Genomic DNA, 23396 nt, shown 5'->3' on the forward strand with positions numbered 1-23396 from the left:
TGAAAACTGGTTGTTTGTCGCAATTGTTGGATATGACTTTAAACCATAACCAATGGAGATGTCCGATAATACCGGCCTACTGATATTATCGGCCGATAAATGCTTTAAAATGTAATATCGGAATCGGTTTCAACCCCCCGATTTTCCCGGGAGACTCCCGAATTTCAGTGCCCCTCCCGAAAATCTCCCGGGGCAACCATTTACCCGAATATCTCCCGATTTCCACCCGGACAATATTATTGGGGGCGTGCCTTAAAGGCACTGCCTTTAGCGTCCTCTACAACCTGTCGTCACGTCCGCTTTTCCTCCCCACAAACAGCGTGCCGGCCCAGTCACATAATATATGCGGCAATTACACACACATACAAGTGAATGCAATGCATACTTGATCAACAGCCATACAGGTCACACTGAGGGTGGCCATATAAACAATTTTAGCACTGTTTCAAATATGTGCCACACTGTGAACCCACACCAAACAAGAATGACAAACACATTTCGGGAGAGCATCCGCACCGTAACACAACATAAACACAACAGAACAAATACCCAGAACCCCTTGCAGCACTAATTCTTCCGGGACGCTACAATATAAACACCCGCTACCACCAAACCCCGCCCACCCATCTCTCGAATTCGGAGGTCTCAAGGTTGGCAAGTATGCCCTAGTATACTCTGGACTGAAGCTGTGTGCCTTGAATTGAATATTGAATTGTCTCCAGTCTTAGAAATCGGTACGACCTTTGCTATATAAATTTTATCTGAGAATGTGCCGATTTGAAATGATAAGTTGCTGATATATACCGTATTTTTCGGAGTATAAGTCGCACCTGCCGAAAATGCATAATAAAGAAGGAAAAAAACATTATGCAACTTTCATAAACTATGAAAAAAACTGCGACTTATAGTCCAAAAAATACGGTATAAAGGTTCTGAAATCTCTTCCATAATCTTTTTTATCGTTTCCATATCAATTTGGTTACAATCAGTCGAGGTCTTGGACTTAAATGTTTTCACAATATTGATTATTTCCTCTTTTGTCACACCTTCGAGGAACATTGAGTGGGGATTTCTGTCTATGGTGTATAAGTCCTCAACTGACTCAGGATCTGGAAAAATTTTTCTCCAGATTTGGTCCAATGCTCACAAAGTACTTATTGAAACTTTTAACTATTTCGTTGATATTGTCATTTTAGGATAAGTATTTAGGATAATCCTTCTTCGCACTATTTTTAATAATGCTATTTAGGATGCTAATTAGGACCCACTAAAATAACTGTGAATTGTACTTGATGTGGAGATAAACAAATAGGTCAGGCTGGAAACAGCCTCCCCTCGCCATGATGTCAACATGATCGTTACGATGCTTAGCCACTCCCTTGTTTTCTGCAAGCTTTAGAGGCCAGAATCCCAAAGATGTCTTTATTCCCCAGTTCGCTACTCTGCTTAGTTTATCACAAAACTACAGGATGATCTCACACTCCATTACTTATTCATACGATCACAGAGCCTGACGCAACCAGATACTGTACAGCATCAGCAAAAACAGGGTGCTCTGGTAATATAGTAACCAGGCCAGCAGCCAGTCTGGGATAATGACCGACCAGACACGCTGGTATGTTTCTGTACGACGTCCTGCAGAGTCTTTGTTCATCCATCCATCCATCTTCTTCCGCTTATCCGAGGTCGTGTCGCAAGGGCAGCAGCTTAAGCAGGGCTTCCCTCTCCCCAGCCACTTCGTCCAGCTCCTCCCGGGGGATCCCGAGGCGTTCCCAGGCCAGCCGGGAGAGATAGTCTTCCCAGCGTGTCCTGGGTCTTCCCCGTGGCCTCCTACCGGTCGGACGTGCCCGAAACACCTTCCTAGGGAGGCGTTCGGGTGGCATCCTGACCAGATGCCCGAACCACCTCATCTGGCTCCTCTCGATGTGGAGGAGCAGCGGCTTTTCTTTGATCTCCCCCCGGATGACAGAGCTTCTCACCCTATCTCTAAGGGAGAGCCCCACCACCCGGCGGAGGAAACTCATTTCGGCCGCTTGTACCCGTGATCTTGTCCTTTCAGTCATAACCCAAAGCTCATGACCATAGGTGAGGATGGGGACGTAGATCGACCGGTAAATCGAGAGCTTTGCCTTCCGGCTCAGCTCCTTCTTCACCACAACGGATCGATACAGCGTCCGCATTACTGAAGACGCCGCACCGATCCGCCTGTCGATCTCACGATCCACTCTTCCCCCACTCGTGAACAAGACTCTGAGGTACTCCTCCACTTGGGGCAAGATCTCCTCCCCAACCCGGAGATGGCACTCCACCCTTTTCCGGGAGAGAACCATGGACTCGGATTTGGAGGTGCTGATTCCCATCCCAGTCGCTTCACAATCGGCTGCGAACCGATCCAGTGAGAGCTGAAGATCTTGGCCAGAGGAAGCCATCAGGACCACATCATCTGCAAATAGCAGAGACCTAATCCTGCATCCACCAAACCAGATACCCTCAACGCACTGACTGCGCCTAGAAATTATGTCCATAAAGGTTATGAACAGAGTCAGTGACAAAGGGCAGCCTTGGCGTAGTCCAACCCTCACTGGAAACAGGTCCGACTTACTGCCGACAATGCGGACCAAGCTCTGACACTGATCATACAGGGAGCGAACTGCCACAATAAGATAGTCCGTTACCCCATACTCTCTGAGCACTCCCCACAGGACTTCCCGGGGTACACGGTCGAATGCCTTCTCCAAGTCCACAAAGCACATGTAGACTGGTTGGGCAAACTCCCATGCACCCTCAAGAGAGTCTTTGTTGTCATTGTTTAATTTTATTTATTTATTTTACCTTTGTTATTATTAATTTCTTCTCCCTGGGTGACGTTTGTCAACAAACACTTGATCAAATTAGATTATTTCTCAAAATGTCATTCATACGGAATCAGGGCAAATGAATGTTTGTTTATACCTACTATGGTCTTAAAGGGAAATTTCACTTTTTTTTTTGGAATTTGGAAGTCCATGGAATCTGACATCACATGAACAAAGATAAGACCTTCTGGAGGAAAGTTCTGTGGTCAGATGAAACAAAAATTGAGCTGTTTGGCCACAATACCCAGCAATATGTTTGGAGGAGAAAGGGTGGGGCATTAAATCCCAGGAACACCAAATCTGCTGGGTCAAAAGTATACATACAGCAATGTTAATATTTGCTTACATGTCCCTTGGCAAGTTTCACTGCAATAAGGCGCTTTTGGTAGCCATCCACAAGTTTCTGCTTGAATTTTTGACCACTCCTCTTGACAAAATTGATGCAGTTCAGCATTTCAGACTTAAACCACAGGTCCATCACCCGACTGGCAAAAACAATAGTCCAGGATATCACTCACCCACTACACCAATACATCATCCCACTACCATCAGGGCGCAGGTACAGAACTATCAAATTCCGGAGGGCCCGCCTCAGGAAAAGCCTTATCCCTGCAGCTATAGCCGCCCTTAACAGCAGGCTGTCTGACAAGCCTGTAAATGTGTGTTAGTCTTGTATGATGTCTTTTTGTTATTTTTTTTTTGTGTGTGATGTGTAATGTCTAGTGTTTAAATGTACGGCAGTGACAATGAATTTCCCCAAGGGGACCAATAAATCGAAATCTATAATCTAAAGTTCAGCTAAATGTGTTGGTTTTCTGACATGGACTTGTTTCTTCAGCATTGTCCACACATTTAAGTCAGGACTTTGGGAAGGCCATTCTAAAACCTTCATTCTAGCCTGATTTAGCCATTCCTTTACCACGTTTGACATGTGTTTGGGGTCTTTGTCCTGTTAGAACACCCAACTGCGCCCAAGACCCAACCTCCGGGCTGATGATTTTAGGTTGTCCTGAAGAATTTGGAGGACAATGCTGAAGAAACAAGTCCATGTCAGAAAACCAACACATTTAACTGAGCTGCACCAATTTTGTCATAAGGAGTCGTCAAAAATTCAAGCAGAAGCTTGTGGATGGCTACCAAAAGTGCCTTATTGCAGTGAAACTTGCCAAGGGACATGTAAGCAAATATTAACATTGCTGTATGTATACTTTTGACCCGGCAGATTTGCTCACATTTTCATAATAAATTAATAAAAGAACCAAACTTCATGAATGGTTTTTGTGACCAACAAGTATGTGCTCCAATCATTCTATCACAAAAAAATAAGAGTTGTAGAAATGATTGGAAACTCAAGACAGTCATGACATTATGTTCTTTACAAGTGTATGTCAACTTTTGACCACGTCTTTGTATACATATACAGTATATATATATATGCATTTTAATTAGTCACTTTCCCATTTCTAAGCATTTAAGAAAATGTACAGAAAGCGAATACTAATGCAATCAAATCAATTGCCACGAAAATGATTATGCTGGAATGGCTCCAAATGACACAATTGATCATCTTGTTTTCCTCTCAAGAAACTCAATGTTTTTACCATATAAGGAGAACTTGATAGGAAAGCCAATTGAATGCCTCACTGTCTTCCAGTATTCCCCTTGCTGTCTGTGTTTGGACAACAATGATAGATAAACGAGCAAATCGCTTTCCTTGTACTTCTTCTGGGACTCTAGGTTGTTCCAAGATCTGATCTGTTTTGACATGCAGAGGCAGAAGCAGTAGCCAGGTAGCCGCCTCCAACATCTCTCCTTGCATGACTTCATCTGTCTGCAAGTTTGGGGCCCAAGAAACATTAAATGTACACAATTCTGGAAAATAACCAGACAAACAGTACATCTACTGTATACTAGGGCAGTTTTTGAATGTATTTTGTGGTGCTACTATCCTTTGTTGTGCTTTATATTTTTTGTAGTAATTAATATCATATTCCCTTAAAGGGGAACATTATCACCAGACCTATGTAAGCGTCAATTTATACCTTGATGTTGCAGAAGAAAGACCATATATTTTTTTAACCGATTTCCGAACTCTAAATGGGTGAATTTTGGCGAATTAAACGCCTTTCTAATATTCGCTCTCGGGAAGCAATCCGCCATTTTCTCAAACACCGAGTCAAATCAGCTCTGTTATTTTCCGTTTTTTCGACTGTTTTCCGTACCTTGGAGACATCATGCCTCGTCGGTGTGTTGTCGGAGGGTGTAACAACACGAACAGGGTCGGATTCAAGTTGCACCAGTGGCCCAAAGATGCGAAAGTGGCAAGAAATCGAACGTTTGTTCCGCACACTTTACCGACGAAAGCTATGCTACGACAGAGATGGCAAGAATGTGTGGATATCCTGCGACACTCAAAGCAGATGCATTTCCAACGATAAAGTCAAAGAAATCTGCCGCCAGACCCCCATTGGATCTGCCGGAGTGTGTGAGCAATTCAGGGACAAAGGACCTCGGTAGCACGGCAAGCAATGGCGGCAGTTTGTTCCCGCAGACGAGCGAGCTAAACCCCCTGGATGTCTTGGCTCACACCGTCCCTTATGCCACCGAAGATGATCAAGAGAAGAATATCGACCCTAGCTTCCCTGGCCTGCTGACATGAGGGTATGTCTACAGAATATATTAATTGATGAAAATTGGGCTGTCTGCACTCTCAAAGTGCATGTTGTTGCCAAATGTATTTCATATGCTGTAAACCTAGTTCAGGGGTCGGGAACCTTTACCAGTCAAAGAGCCATTTTGACCAGTTTCACAAATTATAGAAAACAATGGGAGCCGCAAAATTTTTTTGAAATTTTAAATGAAATAACACTGCATACGAAGTTTTTTTTTTGCTTTGTGCTATGTATAACCAGGGGTCTCAGACACGCTGCCCACACCTTTTATGTGGAATTTGAAAGCTGGTGCGGCACGCGGGTTTTTATTTAATGGCACTTGTCAGCGTCATGCGTGCCGTGATGGTACAGCATATAGCACCCACTACAGTCAGCGTGTTGTATGGGGCTTCCGCTTTGCTCACGTAGGTAACAGCATGATATACTTGGTCAACAACCACACAGCTCACACTGACGGTGGCGGTATTAAAAAAAAAAAAACTTTAACACTCTTACTAATAATGCACCACACTGTGAACCCACACCAAACAAGAATGACAAACAAATTTCGGGAGAACATCTGCACCGTAACACAACATAAACACAACAGGACAAATACCCAGAATCCCATGCAGCCCTAACTCTCCCGGGATACATTATACACCCCCCCGGGGGGTTGATGTGTGAGGGAGCAGGGTTGGGGTGGGGGCGGGGTTTGGTGGTAGCAGGGGTGTATAATGTAGCCCGGAAGAGTCAGGGCTGCATGGGATTCTGGGTGTTTGTTCTGTTGTGTTAAGGTGCAGATGTTCTCCCGAAATGTGTTTGTCATTCTTGTTTGGTTGTGGTTCAAAGTGTGGCGCATTATTAGTAAGAGTGTTAAAGTTGTTTTATATGACCACCGTCAGTGTAACCTGTGTGGCTGTTGACCAAGTATGCCTTGCAAGCAGAAGATGTATATTGTTTAACAAGTGTTGGGCTGGCACTCCGTTAATACAGATTGTAGAGGGCGCCAAATGTTGTACCATCATGGCACGCCCTTATTATAGCCGTAAGGGTGAAAATCGATGAATATTAATCCCGGGAGTTTTCTGCGAGAGGCACTGAAATCCGGAAGTTTCACGGGAAAATTGGGGGGTTCAGCAAGTAAGCTGCTGTGATCAAAGAGCCGCATGCGGCTCCGGAGCCGCGGGTTGCCGACCCCTGACCTAGTTCATAGTTGTTAGTTTCCTTTAATGCCAAACAAACACATACCAATCGTTGGTTAGAAGGCGATCGCCGAATTCGTCCTCGCTTTCTCCCGTGTCGCTGGCTGTCGTGTCGTTTTTGTCGGTTTCGCTTGCATACGGTTCAAACCGATATGGCTCAATAGCTTCAGTTTCTTCTTCAATTTCGTTTTCGCTACCAGCCTCCACACTACAACCATCCGTTTCAATACATTCGTAATCTGTTGAATCGCTTAAGCCGCTGAAATCCGAGTCTGAATCCGAGCTAATGTCGCTATAGCTTGCTGTTCTTTCCGCCATGTTTGTTTTTGTTGGCTTCACTATGTGACGTCATAGGAAAATGGACGGGTGTTTATAACGATGGTTAAAATCAGGCACTTTGAACCTTTTTTTAGGGATATTGCGTGATGGGTAAAATTTTGAAAAAAACTTCGAAAAATAAAATAAGCCACTGGGAACTGATTTTTAATGGTTTTAACCCTTCTGAAATTGTGATAATGTTCCCCTTTAAATAAGCCTTCACATTATACTTTTACAAATACCATGCATACAAATGTGCGTACCTGCGTGAGTTCGTCATTAATGTTCAGTCAACTATTATTGTTTTTTACAGTTGAGCAACATCATGTGGCTCACTATGAAAAATTAAATGTATGTGCTGTGGTCACAAAAAAAAAAAAAAATGCAAATAAATTTGTTACAAGAGGTCATACTTGCCAATTTTCCGGGAGACTCCCGAAATTCAGCGCCTCTCCCGAAAACCTCCCGGGACAAATTTTCTCCCGAAATTCAGGCGGAGCTGGAGGCCACGCCCCCTCCAGCTCCATGCGGACCTGAGTGACGTGTTGACAGCCTGTTCTCACGTCCGCTTTCCCACCATATAAACAGCTAATTGTCGAGGGCGAGTTCTTGGTTTCTTATGTGTGTTTATTGTTAGGCAGTTTCATTAACGTCCTCCCAGCGCGGTAACAACACACAACAACAGCAGTCAAGTTTTCGTCCCCCGTAAAGCAGTTTGTCTGCCGTAAACAGCAATGTTGTGACACTTTTAAACAGGACAATACTGCCATCTACTGTACATGCATATGTGACCCACCCATAATGTGTCACATTTTTGTGTTGATTTATTTATTTTATTTTGTGGTTTGAATTCGTTTTTGGAGCTGTCATTGCACATTTATCAGTATTCACATTGGTCAGTAGGGGGCAGTAGGGCGTTTCTTCCCAATTGAATGCTATCACCTGCAGACCGGAAGTGTCTTGTCATTCTGATGAGAGCGACCAGTCTGTGAACAATTGAAACGTCCTGTGTGCTTTTTCCTCCTGTATAACAGGTTAGTTTTGGTGAATCAACTCACTGAATAATATCCATGTGATCTTTATAAGTTTAAGTACACATTCTGATGGTGGAGCCTAACTCTAAAGTGTTTGTGAGTTGTAGTTTGTATTTGTGAATGAATCCAGTGCACAGCTGCAGTAATCAATACAAAAAGGCGACGTGAGTGCGCAATGTTTATATAGGAACTTCTGATCTTAATTCAGACTCCCAAATTAGAGCTCCCGTTTTCTTATTGATTTTATAATGTATATTTGTATAATGTGTGTGTTCTGAAATAGTGACAGAGAATAGAACAAGGATGGACAATTCAACCCTTAACTCAACAATGAGTAGATGAGTGTTATGTGTGTGTAAATGTGTAAATAAATGAACACTGAAATTCAAGTATTTCTTTTATTTATTTATATATATATATATATATATATATATATATATATATATATATATATATATATATACATATATATATATATATAATAAAATATATATATATATATATATATATATATATATATATATATATATATATATATATATATAGCTAGAATTCACTGAAAGTCAAGTATTTCTTATATATACATATATCTTAACCACGCCCCCCGCCCCACCCCCGACCAGGCCCCCCACCCCCCACCTCCTGAAATCAGAGGTCTCAAGGTTGGCAAGTATGCAAGAGGTGAAAGTGAAAACCAACAAGCTACATTTTCAGTTTTATTATTCCATCACTACAAGCATATTGAGGCACATTCTTTGACGCTTAACATACAGGCGTGGTCAAAAGTTTACATACACTTGTAAAGAACATAATGTCATGTCTTGAGTTTCCAATCATTTCTACAACTCTTATTTTTTTTGTGATAGAGTGATTGGAGCACATACTTGTTGGTCACAAAAAACATTCATGAAGTTTGCTTCTTTTATGAATTTATTATGGGTCTACTGAACATGTGAGCAAATGTGCTGGGTCAAAAGTATACATACAGCAATGTTAATATTTGCTTACATGTCCCTTGGCAAGTTTCACTGCAATAAGGCGCTTTTGGTAGCCATCCACAAGCTTCTGCTTGAAATTTTGACCACTCCTCTTGACAAAATTGGTGCAGTTCAACTAAATGTGTTGGTTTTCTGACATGCACTTGTTTCTTCAGCATTGTCCACACATTTAAGTCAGGACTTTGGGAAGGCCATTCTAAAACCTTCATTCTAGCCTGATTTAGCCATTCCTTTACCACTTTTGACGTGTGTTTGGGGTCATTGTCCTGTTGGAACACCCAACTGCGCCCAAGACCCAACCTCCGGGCTGATGATTTTAGCTTGTCCTGAAGAATTTGGAGGTAATCCTCCTTTTTCATTGTCCCATTTACTCTCTGTAAAGCACCAGTTCCATTGGCAGCAAAACAGGCCCAGAGCATAATACTACCACCACCATGCTTGACGGTGGGCATGGTGTTCCTGGGATTAAAGGCCTCACATTTTCTCCTCCAAACATATTGCTGGGTATTGTGGCCAAACAGCTCAATTTTTGTTTCATCTGACCACAGAACGTTCCTCCAGAAGGTCTTATCTTTGTCCACGTGATGTCAGATGAAACACAACAATGACCACAAACACATGTCAAAAGTGGTAAAGGAATGGCTAAATCAGGCTAGAATGAAGGTTTTAGAATGGCCTTCCCAAAGTCCTGACTTAAACGTGTGGACAATGCTGAAGAAACAAATCCAGCTAAGAAAACCAACAAATTTAGATGAACTGCACCAATTTTGTCAAGAGGAGTGGTCAAAAATTCAAGCAGAAGCTTGTGGATGGCTACCAAAAGTGCCTTATTGCAGTGAAACTTGCCAAGGGTCATGTAAGCAAATATTAACATTGCTGTATGTATACTTTTGACCCAGCACATTTGCTCACATTTTCAGTAGACTCAGAATAAATTCATAAAAGAAGCAAACTTCATGAATGTTTTTTGTGACCAACAAGTATGCGCCCGGGAATCATTTTTGGTGATTTAACCCCCAATTCCAACCCTTGATGCTGAGTGCCAAGCAGGGAGGTAATGGGTCCCATTTTTATAGTCTTTGGTATGACTCGGCCGGGGTTTGAACTCACAACCTACCGATCTCAGGGCGGACACTCTAACCACTAGGCCACTGAGTAGGTATATAAAAGGCAGTTCAGCTCGCTCGCAGTCCTGGCTTGAGGTGAAGGCTAATTCGCTTTTAGCGTAGCGTTAGCTCATTTTGCCGTGTGTGTGTGTGTTTGTGTTTGTGTTACGGACAGCAAAGCCTTGTCTGTCTGTTATTTCACTTTACCTTTTTCTGTGTTGATTGAGCTGTGTTGAAGCAGCAAAAAAGGACATTATGTTAAATGAAGAGTTTCTGTCTCTGATAGTTGATATAATAATGTAACTGCATCATTAAGCCTACATGAACTCCATGGTGTTCAGGGATGAATAGTCTCTCCTATTGCTATTGTATTATTTTTTCAGCTATAGCTACATTAATCATTAGTACTGGAGCAGCCTAGTTTTGAATGGCAGGGTCCCTGCCATATAACATTTACATAATAAAAATCAACTACAGGCTTCCCAAATGCTGTAATAAATTAAGTATGATGAGTTGACTTGAAACTGTTGAATGTTGCACTTTTTATATGTAGAAGAAAAGTTTTGTCATTGTATTTAATCTGAGCAACAACTTGAGGCAGTTTAATGTGTATTAACGTGGGCAGAATTATTATAGTGTTCCCAATGTTAAAAGAATAAAGCCATTGTTTACAAATTTGGTAAATAAATAACCAAAACGTTTATATTTTGTTGTTTTCTTACTGTACCGAAAATGAACCGAACCGTGACCTCTAAACCGAGGTACTGTCATGACTTGGTCCTGGGGTTTAGTTTTTCTCGAAGGCAACGGAAAGTTGGCTCGGGCGAGACGGGAATGAAGGTACATTTTTATTTAAACACTATAAATACAAAACAAGGAAGTAAACAAAAGGCGCGCACAATGGCGGAGAACAAACTATGAAACCAAACACTTGCACAAAGGCAAAAACTATGAACAACAAAAAACACTAACTGTGGCAATAATAAACAAAACTTACTTGGCATGGACAAAAAGGAGCAGCGTGAACGATGGACATGAAAAAAGAGTCCGAAATGTGCAGAGCATAAATGTGGGGATGTCACCAGAAAGACAAACTGAAAAACAATGAACTTAAATACTACAGACATGATTAACGAAAACGTGAAACAGGTGCGTGACGTGACAGGTGAAAACTAATGGGTTGCTATGGTGACAAACGAGTGCACAATGAGTCCAAACGTGGAACAGGTGAAACTAATGGGTAATCATGGAAACAAGACAAGGGAGTGAAAAGCCAGAAACTAAAAAGTCCAATAACTAAACAAAACATGACTAAGACAAAACATGATTACACAGACATGACAGGTACGTACCGAACTGACATTTTTGTGTACCGTTTTACCCCTAGTATATATGTATAATATATGTATGTATGTGTCAGGGCTGGTAGATTATATGATCGTGATCCCGTTGATCGCGATTAATTTGAGTTCTATCACGGGGATCAGCATATTTCCTCGATCAATCATGGCGGAAATGTCTGTTAAAAGTTACCGCAGTAGTAAACGACAGGGAAGCAACGATGCTTGGTATTATCCTGCACGGAACAATCCACCTTTATTGACCGTGATCCTGTGTGTGTCTGTAAATGTGTGTGTGTGTGTGTGTGTGTGTGTGTGTGTGTGTGTGTGTGTGTGTGTGTGTGTGTGTCTGTGTGCGTGACCGTCTCGTTCCAAAGTCTTCTCACGGCGTAATTAATGTTCAACCGCGTTGTGTGACGTCCCCTTACACAACTGGAAGTGCCGCACAGAAGAAGAAAATAAAGAAATATGACTAACACTAGCATAGAAGTTGAAACACAACACTTAAAGGGAGCAGATCACCAGTAATTATGCCTCCAATGCGGACTTGCAGGCACTCAGAGAACATCTATGTGACTGTACGGGTCCCGACTGGGACAATCAACACACCCACTAATTTAATCAGAAAAGGCATTTTTATATTTAAATATTTTTAATTAGACTTGTTGTTTTTATGTCTGTAAATATTCCACTCCTCTTATATAACATGTACTAAAAAAAAGGTGTCCCTGCTGTTGGAGTAAGAAGCACAATAGTACCGTTAACCGCTATTATTAAAAAAACTGCAGACAGACTCTTTTTGTTAGTTTGTGGATGAAAAAAACAAAAACATTCTCTTCCTGAAATAATCATTAAACTTGTTTTATGTGTTGGTACACATTAGTTTACAGTACCTCAAATTCAAACTGCACTTTCATGTATTTTCATTCAATTTACAGTATGGTGAGAAGTAGAGATGTCCGATAATGGCTTGTTTGTCGATTTCCGATATCAACCGATACCGATCCATACAGTCGTGGAATTAACACATTATTATGCTTAATTTTGTTGTGATGCCCCGCTGGATGCATTAAACAATGTAACAAGGTTTTCCAAAATAAATCAACTCAAGTTATGGGAAAAAAATGCCAACATGGCACTGCCATATTTATTATTGAAGTCACAAAGTGCATTATTTTTTTTTTAACATGCCTCAAAACAGCAGCTTGGAATTTGGGACATGCTTTCCCTGAGAGAGCATGAGGAGGTTTGGGGGCGGGGTTGATGGGGGGGGTTTATATTGTAGCGTCCCGGAAGAGTTAGGGCTGCATGGGATTCTGGGTATTTGTTCTGTTGTGTTTATGTTGTGTTAGGGTGCGGATGTTCTCCCGAAATGTGTTTGTCATTCTTGTTTGGTGTGGGTTCACAGTGTGGCGCATATTTGTAACAGTGTTAAAGTTGTTTATACGGCCACCCTCAGTGTGACCTGTATGGCTGTTGACCAAGTATGCCTAGCATTCGCTTGTGTGTGTGAAAAGCCGTAGATATTATGTGACTGGGCCGGCACGCAAAGGCAGTGCCTTTAAGGTTTATTGGCGCTCTGTACTTCTCCCTACGTCCGTGTACCACTCCGTACAGCGGCGTTTTAAAAAGTCAAACATTTTACTTTTTGAAACCGATACTGATCATTTTGAAACCGATACCGATAATTTCCGATATTACATTTTAAAGCATTTATCGGCCGATAATATCAGCAGTCTGATATTATCGGACATCTCTAGTGATAACTTTTTTTGCCATATGTGTATGTGTTTATATGTGTGTATATATGTAAATAATGACTAGTGTGGAAAAGACTCAGGTGGTACTATTATTCTTGAAAGCCATTATTGATTTTATGTTTTTGTTTTGTTTTTGGTATTTTTACCAAAAATGATGAAATGTTGTCACTAGAAGTGCTTCACCAACATGTCTTCTTTATATGCCTTTTTCTTACGCTGTCCTTTTTTTTACTTGTCTGTCATCAGGATCAGTTCGACAATCTAGACAAACACACTCAGTGGGGAATCGACTTCCTGGAGCGGTATGCGAAGTTCGTCAAGGAAAGGTTGGACATCGAGCAAAATTACGCCAAGCAGCTACGGTACGAAACACTGACAACACGCATGCTTATGTTGAAATGTAGCTGAGCTCCACACAGTACTGCAGGATTCCTTGTTGTTGCATTTGGGGGATAGTAAAACAGTGACATATTTAAAGGGGAACTGTACTCTTTTCAGAGTTTTGCCTATCGTTCACAATCATTATGAGAGACAATAACACACGTCTTTTTTTTTGGAGAATATTATAGATGATATTAACCCTTGTGTGGTGTTCGGGTCTGTGGGACCCGTTTTCATTTTTTATTAAAAGAAAAAATATACAATTAATCAATTTTTCAAACTGAGACTCACTGACTTTGGCTCATTTTCTGTGAAGAACATATATCAGACTACATATTTAATGACCACACACCATACACCCACCCTACACATTTCTATTACATATAAGATGTCCGGGTCCACTGGACCCGGGGCTAATAGAAGTGTGGAAATTGATGTTCTGTGTAACACACACACACACGCACACACACACACAGCAGGCCTAGACAGGAGGAGGACAGAGTGTAGGTACACAGAACATCAGGGGGTCAAATGTGCGAGAAAATGAGAGCAGACAGTGTTGACCAACAATGTTGCAACCTTGAGTGGGAACCATTTTCATATTTTTTTTAAAGAAAAATTATACAATTGATCAATTTTTCAAACTGAGACTCACTAAATTTGGCTCATTTTCTGTCAAGAACATATATCAGAATACATATTTAATGACCACACATCATACACCCCCCCTACACATTTCTATTACATATTAGATGTCCGGGACCACTGGACCCGGGGCTAATAGAAGTGTGGAAATTGATGTTCTGTGTACCACACACACACACACACACACATACACACACACACACACACACACAGGAGGAGGACAGAGTGTAGGTACACATAACATCAGAGGGTCAAATGTGCGAGAAAATGAGAGCAGACAGTGTTGACCAACAATGTTGCAACCTTGAGTGGGAACCATTTTCATTTTTTTTTTTAAGAAAAATTATACAATTAATTAATTTGATCAAACTGAGACTCACTGACTTTGGCTCATTTTCTGTGAAGAACATATATCAGAATACAATTTAATGACCACACACCATACACCCCTCCTACACATTTCTGTTACATATAAGATGTCCGGGTCCACTGGACCCGGGGCTAATAGAAGTGTGGAAATTGATGTTCTGGGTACCACACACACACACACACATACACACACACACACACACACACACACACACACACACACACACACACACACACACACACACACACACACACACACACACACAGCAGGCCTAGACAGGAGGAGGACAGAGTGTAGGTACACAGAACATCAGAGGGTCAAATGTGCGAGAAAATGAGAGCAGACAGTGTTGACCAACAATGTTGCAACCTTGAGTGGGAACCATTTTCATATTTTTTTTTAAAGAAAATCAAATCAAATCAAATCAACTTTATTTATAAAGAATTATACAATTAATTAATTTTATCAAACTGAGACTCACTGACTTTGGCTCATTTTCTGTGAAGAACATATATCAGAATACATATTTAATGACCACACACCATACACCCCTCCTACACATTTCTGTTACATATAAGATGTCCGGGTCCACTGGACCCGGGGCTAATAGAAGTGTGGAAATAGATGTTCTGGGTACCACACACACACACACACACACACACACACATACACACACACACACACACACACACACACAGCAGGCGTAGACAGGAGGAGGACAGAGTGTAGGTACACAGAACATCAGAGGGTCAAATGTGCGAGAAAATGAGAGCAGACAGTGTTGACCAACAATGTTGCAACCTTGAGTGGGAACCATTTTCATATTTTTTTTAAAGAAAATCAAATCAAATCAAATCAACTTTATTTATAAAGAATTATACAATTAATTAATTTTATCAAACTGAGACTCACTGACTTTGGCTCATTTTCTGTGAAGAACATATATCAGAATACATATTTAATGACCACACACCATACCCCCTACACATTTCTATTACATATAAGATGTCTGGGTCCACTGGACCCGGGGCTAATAGAAGTGTGGAAATTGATGTTCTGTGTACCACACACACACACACACACACACACACACACACACACACACACACACACACACACACACACACACACACACAGCAGGCCTAGACAGGAGGAGGACAGAGTGTAGGTACACAGAACATCAGAGGGTCAAATGTGCGAGAAAATGAGAGCAGACAGTGTTGACCAACAATGTTGCAACCTTGAGTGGGAACCATTTTATTTTATTTTTTTAAAGAAAAATTATACAATTAATTCATTTCATCAAACTGAGACTCACTGACTTTGGCTCATTTTCTGTGAAGAACATATATCAGAATACATATTTAATGACCACACATCATACACCCCCCCAACACATTTCTATTACATATAAGATGTCCGGGACCACTGGACCCGGGGCTTAAAGAAGTGTGGAAATTGATGTTCTGTGTACCACACACACACACACACACACACACACACACACACACACACACACACACACACACACACACACACACACACACACACACACACACACACACACACAGGAGGAGGAGGAGGAGGACGAGGACAGAGTGTAGGTACACAGAACATCAGAGGGTCAAATGTGCGAGAAAATGAGAGCAGACAGTGTTGACCAACAATGTTGCAACCTTGAGTGGGAACCATTTTCTTTTTTTTTTTTAAAGAAAAATTATACAATTAATTAATTTCATCAAACTGAGACTCACTGACTTTGGCTCATTTTCTGTGAAGAACATATATCAGAATACATATTTAATGACCACACACCATACCCCCTACACATTTCTATTACATATAAGATGTCTGGGTCCACTGGACCCGGGGCTAATAGAAGTATGGAAATTGATGTTCTGTGTACCACACACACACACACACACACACACACACACACACACACACACACACACACACACACACACACACACACACACACACACACACACAGCAGGCCGAGACATGAGGAGGACAGAGTGTAGGTACACAGAACATCAGAGGGTCAAATGTGCGAGAAAATGAGAGCAGACAGTGTTGACAAACAATGTTGCAACCTTGTGTGGGAACCGCAGGTGCAGAAACACAAAAGAAGAATCCCTGGGGCAATTTTCCGTGCAATGTTCATATCGTTGTTACTCAGCCAGCGTTTGTGTGTCTGATGGACCCGTTGCAGTTTGTGGCTTTTAATGCCTCACAATCAAACACTTTTATATTAAGTACTGAACAGGTGTTTATTGGGATAAGGTAAACATCTGTTCAGTATTCAAAGCTCTCTAAAACAACTTTGAAATTCTCCATCAACCTGTTATTTACCTGGTGAAAGTATGTATACATAATGTAGTAACAGACACATTCATAACAATATATAATATGTACAATATTTACCATATTTTGGTCATTTTATGCATTACCTTATATTTTTTCCTCAGCGCATTTATTTCCGTTCCCATAGCAACACACGTCTGACTTCCGGCAACAAATGTGTGTTCTTACTTCTGGGGAAAAAAAACGGGTGTGTGTTCTAATCGTGGCAAAATTGGTAATAGACAACAAAGACGACCATTTTTGATCAAATGAGGATTCCCAACCTTTTTTTTTTTTTTAAACCTGAATATATGGAGGATGAACTTAGCAAGCGCTTGAATTGGTCTTTAAACCCCAGAAATCAAATAAATGATGTTCAATATTCTGATTTATTGTGACACACATGCATAAATGCATTTATACAGCTATAATTCCCAACAACTCAACTTAAATTACCAATAAAGAATCGTTGAAGTCTTAAAATTAGCACAGCAACCCAGGCCGCTGGATCAGTAGCGTTGGATTGTCTTAGCCTGATTTAGTCCCATTTAATTCTGCCCATAAACTGTCACTATATGTTAGCACGTGTCCCTGTACCAACGCTACACTGACTGCCTGTAGTTGCATCACTCAAGAGTTCAATCCCGCATGCACTTTGTTATACTTTCGTTTTTGTAGCCGCTCAGATTTTGACAGATCCCTGGCTATCGGAACGTAGTTTGCATGAAACCGGCATGTTCCAAGTCTCAAGTGGACAGTGAAAATGAACAAGTTCAAGAAAATTGGACTGAATCGTTTGTACTTATTCTCCCTTCAACGACCCCGAGAGCTGTGCACGTGTAATAGTGCTAATACAGCACGAGTAATAACCTGTGGTTAATCATGATTAATCACAGGTTATTACTCACTTGCATACTTTAAATTAGTTAAAAAAAAGATTTGGAAGCAAATGCGATTTTATTGTCAGAATGTCATACAGCGTTTCTGGGTGTTGTTGATAAATGGCCTCCGCTTTGCATTGTAGAGTTTTAACTCGCACTTACAGATGTAGGGACGAACTGTAGTTACTGACAGTGGTCTTTGAAGTGTTCCTGATCCCATGTGGTGATATCCTTTACCCACTGATGTCGCTTTTTGATGCAGTACCTCCTGAGGGATCGAAGGTCCGTTAACCTCTTAAGGCCCAAGCTGTTTGTTTACATGCTTTTTTTATTTATCTTTGCTATTTGGGCTTATTGGACCCTAATTAGTATTAAAACTAAGAATCATCTTTTGATGTGATGTACTTAGTTCATAAGTACACAAACGTGTACTTCATGTTTAGTGACATGCTAATTCTTATTTTTACACTTTTTTCCCCAAATTCCATTGTATGTTATACTCTTCTGACACCACCAGATGGCAGTATAAGTGTCCACATAAGTGGCCATAAGACCCCAATTCAGTAGTGTACACAATTTTGGAAATAAGAGCTTAAAGGTGCTGTCCACGCATGTGGCCACTAAGCCTTTAGAGGTTTTAATATGCCAGGAGACTATACAGCTGTTATTAAGATGTCAAATTTAAAATGGCATAATGAGACAAATTACGGGAGTTTTGAAAAAATAATAACTCAACATTCAGAGGTGAGAACAACAAAATTAAAAGTACTGAAATGGGCTTCTCAAGCTGCAAGTAGGAATCTTGCAACTTTATCTACTTTAATAAAAGGACCTAATTGAAAAGTATATTTATGAAGCTCCATGATTTGAGTACCTCTGACATGTCATGAGAAAAATCTGAATCATTGCTAATAATAAGTTAATAAAGCAAAGATTATAATGTTTTATACAGCCCTTTTGTTTGAAAGAATTCACAAGCACATTCTGAGGAACCCATTTGTGATTTCTGCTTATGCAACCTTATTTCCATAACATTCGCCTTATTTCCTGTCTTTCTTTTTTCCATCAGGAACTTAGTAAAGAAATACCTTCCAAAACGCTCCAAGGAGGAGGAACCGAGGTGAGTATTTTTGGGTGTTTTTATGTTTTGCTTTTGCAGGAGAATTGACTCACCTAATTAAGACTGACGCAGCCATGTTGTGATGGACACATTTCATAGGAGAAACGGTGAAGTTACCACTTTTCATCATTTTACTATAGTATATTTTCTCCAATGGCCGTACTGTAGCATAATGTGGAATTGAAGCTTGCATATACAGGTAAAAGCCAGTAAATTAGAATATTTTGAAAAACTTGATTTATTTCAGTAATTGCATTCAAAAGGTGTAACTTGTACATTATATTTATTCATTGCACACAGACTGATGCATTCAAATGTTTATTTCATTTAATTTTGATGATTTGAAGTGGCAACAAATGAAAATCCAAAATTCCGTGTGTCACAAAATTAGAATATTACTTAAGGCTAATACAAAAAAGGGATTTTTAGAAATGTTGGCCAACTGAAAAGTATGAAAATGAAAAATATGAGCATGTACAATACTCAATACTTGGTTGGAGCTCCTTTTGCCTCAATTACTGCGTTAATGCGGCGTGGCATGGAGTCGATGAGTTTCTGGCACTGCTCAGGTGTTATGAGAGCCCAGGTTGCTCTGATAGTGGCCTTCAACTCTTCTGCGTTTTTGGGTCTGGCATTCTGCATCTTCCTTTTCACAATACCCCACAGATTTTCTATGGGGCTAAGGTCAGGGGAGTTGGCGGGCCAATTTAGAACAGAAATACCATGGTCCGTAAACCAGGCACGGGTAGATTTTGCGCTGTGTGCAGGCGCCAAGTCCTGTTGGAACTTGAAATCTCCATCTCCATAGAGCAGGTCAGCAGCAGGAAGCATGAAGTGCTCTAAAACTTGCTGGTAGACGGCTGCGTTGACCCTGGATCTCAGGAAACAGAGTGGACCGACACCAGCAGATGACATGGCACCCCAAACCATCACTGATGGTGGAAACTTTACACTAGACTTCAGGCAACGTGGATCCTGTGCCTCTCCTGTCTTCCTCCAGACTCTGGGACCTCGATTTCCAAAGGAAATGCAAAATTTGCTTTCGTCAGAAAACATGACTTTGGACCACTCAGCAGCAGTCCAGCTGGTGTCGGTCCACTCTGTTTCCTGAGATCCAGGGTCAACGCAGCCGTATTGAGTATTGTACATGCTCATATTTTTCATTTTCATACTTTTCAGTTGGCCAACATTTCTAAAAATCCCTTTTTTGTATTAGCCTTACACAATATTCTAATTTTGTGACACACGGAATTTTGGATTTTCATTTGTTGCCACTTCAAATCATCAAAATTAAATGAAATAAACATTTGAATGCATCAGTCTGTGTGCAATGAATAAATATAATGTACAAGTTACACCTTTTGAATGCAATTACTGAAATAAATCAAGTTTTTCAAAATATTCTAATTTACTGGCTTTTACCTGTACTATAAAGGTACTATAAAGTTGTCAATATACTAGGGTTGTACGGTATACCGATATTGGTATAGTAACGCGATACTAATGAATCATATTCGGTGCTACCCCTGTCAATACTACTATGATTACATCGATATTTTTTAGCATCACTAAATATTTTTCCGTTTTTTTATTTTTTTATTTATATTATGTTTATAAACTCAGGAAATATGTCTGTGGAAGTTGCCTCCTAGACACGGCACAAGAGTCAAGTGTGCAGTTTTTAATGTGCAAATATTTGAGTCCAACTCTTTCTCCAGCAGAACGTGACTTTTTAGTCACGTCCGTATCCTCTCTCCTCTCCTGCTCCCGGCCGCCTACTGTTAAAGACAACAGATGATTAGATTAACACGTACCACCCGTGAAATCTAATCACCTGCCAACTGTGTCTCGCCGTCAGCACTGCCACGCCCCCGTCTGATGGTGCTCTGTCCTCAGCACCATGGACAGAGGCGGTGACCTTTGCTCCTGCAGGCAGCGCTGGCAACATCTCCCTCCAAAATGTCCCTGGACACATGAGGACTTTGAATATGACCAATGTATGATCCTGTAACTACTTTGTATCGGATCTATACCTAAATTTGTGGTATCATCCAAAACTAATGTAAAGTATGCAAACAACAGAAGAATAAGTGATTATTACATTTTAACAGATGTGTAGATAAAACATGTTAAAAGAGAAAGTAAGCAGATATTAACAGTAAATGAACAAGTAGATTAATAATTCATTTTTTACCACTTGTCCTTAATAATGTTGACAAAATAATAGAATGGAAAATGACACGATATGTCAGCAGAATAATTAGGAGCCTTTGTTTGTTTACTTACTACTAAAAGACAAGTTTGTCTTGTATGTTCACTATTTTATTTAAGGACTAAATTGTTCTTCGATTGCAATAAAAACATATGTTTATGTACCCTAAGATTTTTTGTTAAAATAAAGCCAGGCTCAGGAACACTTCAGAAAACCACTGTCTGTAACTACAGTTGTCGCTACATCTGTAAGTGCAAGTTAAAACTCTACTATGCAAAGCGAAAGCCATTTATCAACAACACCCAGAAACGCCGCCGGCTTCGCTGGGCCCGAGCTCATCTAAGATGGACTGATGCAAAGTGGGAAAGTGTTCTGTGGTCTCACGAGTTCTCATTTCAAATTGTTTTTTGAAACTGTGGACGTCGTGTCCTCCGGACCAAAGAGGAAGAGAACCATCCGGACTGTTGTAGGTGCAAAATTCAAAAGCCAGCATCTGCGATGGTATGGAGGTGTATTAGTGCCCAAGGCATGGGTAACTTACACATCTGTGAAGGCACCATTAATGCTGAAAGGTACATACAGGTTTTGGAGCAACATAAGTTGCCATCCAAGCAACGTCTTTTTAATGGACGCCCCTTCTTATTTCAGTAAGACAATGTAAAGCCACATTCTGCACGTGTTACAACAGCGTGGCTTCATAGTAAAAGAGTGCGGGTACTAGACTGACCTGCCTGTAGTCCAGACCTGTCTCCCATTGAAAATTTGTGGTGCATTATGAAGCCTAAAATACCACAATGGAGACCCCCGGACTGTTGAACAACTTAAGCTGTACATCAAGCAAGAATGGGAAAGAATTTCACTTTAAAAATGTGTCTCCTCAGTTCCCGAACGTTTACTGAGTGTTGTTAAAAGGAAAGGCCATGTAACACAGTGGTAAAAATGCCCCTGTGCCAACATTTTTGCAATGTGTTAAATTTTAAGTGAATGATTATTTGCAAAAAAATTAAGTTTCTCAGTTGGAACATTAAATATCTTGTCTTTGCAGTCCATTCATTTGAATATAAGTTGAAAAGGATTTGCAAATCATTGTATTCTGTTTTTATTTACGAATTACACAACGTGCCATCTTCACTGGTTTTGGGTTTTGTACATGTACGTCAATTTCCCTGATATTATTTTGCGTTTAGCAACGGATTTTGTTTTATTGGCCAATTATATGATTCGGTCCGCGGTTACGTGAACGTGGAAATCATATACCTTTTTTTTTTGTCGAGTTTGGCATACTAACGCTGGTTCAAATAAAAACGAGTTACCATCCTGAGATCCCAAACTCCTTGGAGACTTGCTCTTTTTTCACTCATTCGCTCCTTATCTGTTTCACCGTCACAAGCTCCGGAATTCACATGCACAATCGTTTTTTATTTTTCGATTATTATATTTTCATAATCGTGCACTGCAAAAAGTCAGTGTTCAAAAACAAGAAAAAAATTAAATAAAATTAGGGGTATTTTATTTGAACTAAGCAAAATTATCTGCCAATAGAACAAGAAAATTTGTCTTGCCAAGACTTTCCAAAACAAGTAAAATTAGCTAACCTCAAGGAACCCAAAAATACCTTAAAATAAGTATATTCTCACTAATAACAAGTGCACTTTTCTTGGTAGAAAAAAAGAGACCTTTTTGCTCAATATGTTGAAAAATGCGATGAGGTGGCGACTTGTCCAGGGTGAACACTGCCTTCCGCCCGATTGTAGCTGAGATAGGCTCCAGCGCTCCCCGCGACCCCAAAATGGAATAAGCGGTAGAAAATAGATGGATGGATGTTGAAAAATATTCTTAAATTATGTAAATGCTAGTGCCATTATCTTGACATAATGACATCCGCTCGGCATCATGATTGTTTTTTTTCATGCTTTGAAGTAAGAAATTATTACTTTAAAAAAGAAGTTTTATACTTGTGAGTGTTGATGACACAGCTTTGCAACAGTTGATATTCTAGTTTCAAGCATGTTTTACTCAATATAGGTCATCAAATCTCAGCAACAAGCTGTAATATCTTACTGAGATCATTTAGGACCAAAACACTTAAAACAAGTAAAACACTCTAACATAAAATCTGCTTAGTGAGAAGAATTATCTTATCAGACAGAAAATAAGCAAATATCACCCTTATT

The 23396-nt window shown here is 40.4% G+C and overlaps 1 protein-coding gene across 4 annotated transcripts in view; it reads left to right on the forward strand.

The window, feature by feature from the left end:
- The window catches only part of fnbp1l (formin binding protein 1-like), a 150008-nt gene that overhangs the window by 73015 nt on the left and 53597 nt on the right, over positions 1-23396 (forward strand). For all 4 annotated transcript variants that reach the window (XM_061975521.2, XM_061975519.2, XM_061975522.2 and 1 more), the window contains exons 2-3: positions 13514-13629; positions 18960-19010. In XM_061975521.2, coding sequence (XP_061831505.2) covers positions 13514-13629; positions 18960-19010 — 167 coding nt within the window. The remainder of the gene's footprint in view (positions 1-13513; positions 13630-18959; positions 19011-23396) is intronic.

This window comes from Nerophis lumbriciformis, linkage group LG14 (genome assembly GCF_033978685.3).
Source record: "Nerophis lumbriciformis linkage group LG14, RoL_Nlum_v2.1, whole genome shotgun sequence".
NCBI classification, from domain to species: Eukaryota; Metazoa; Chordata; class Actinopteri; order Syngnathiformes; family Syngnathidae; genus Nerophis; species Nerophis lumbriciformis.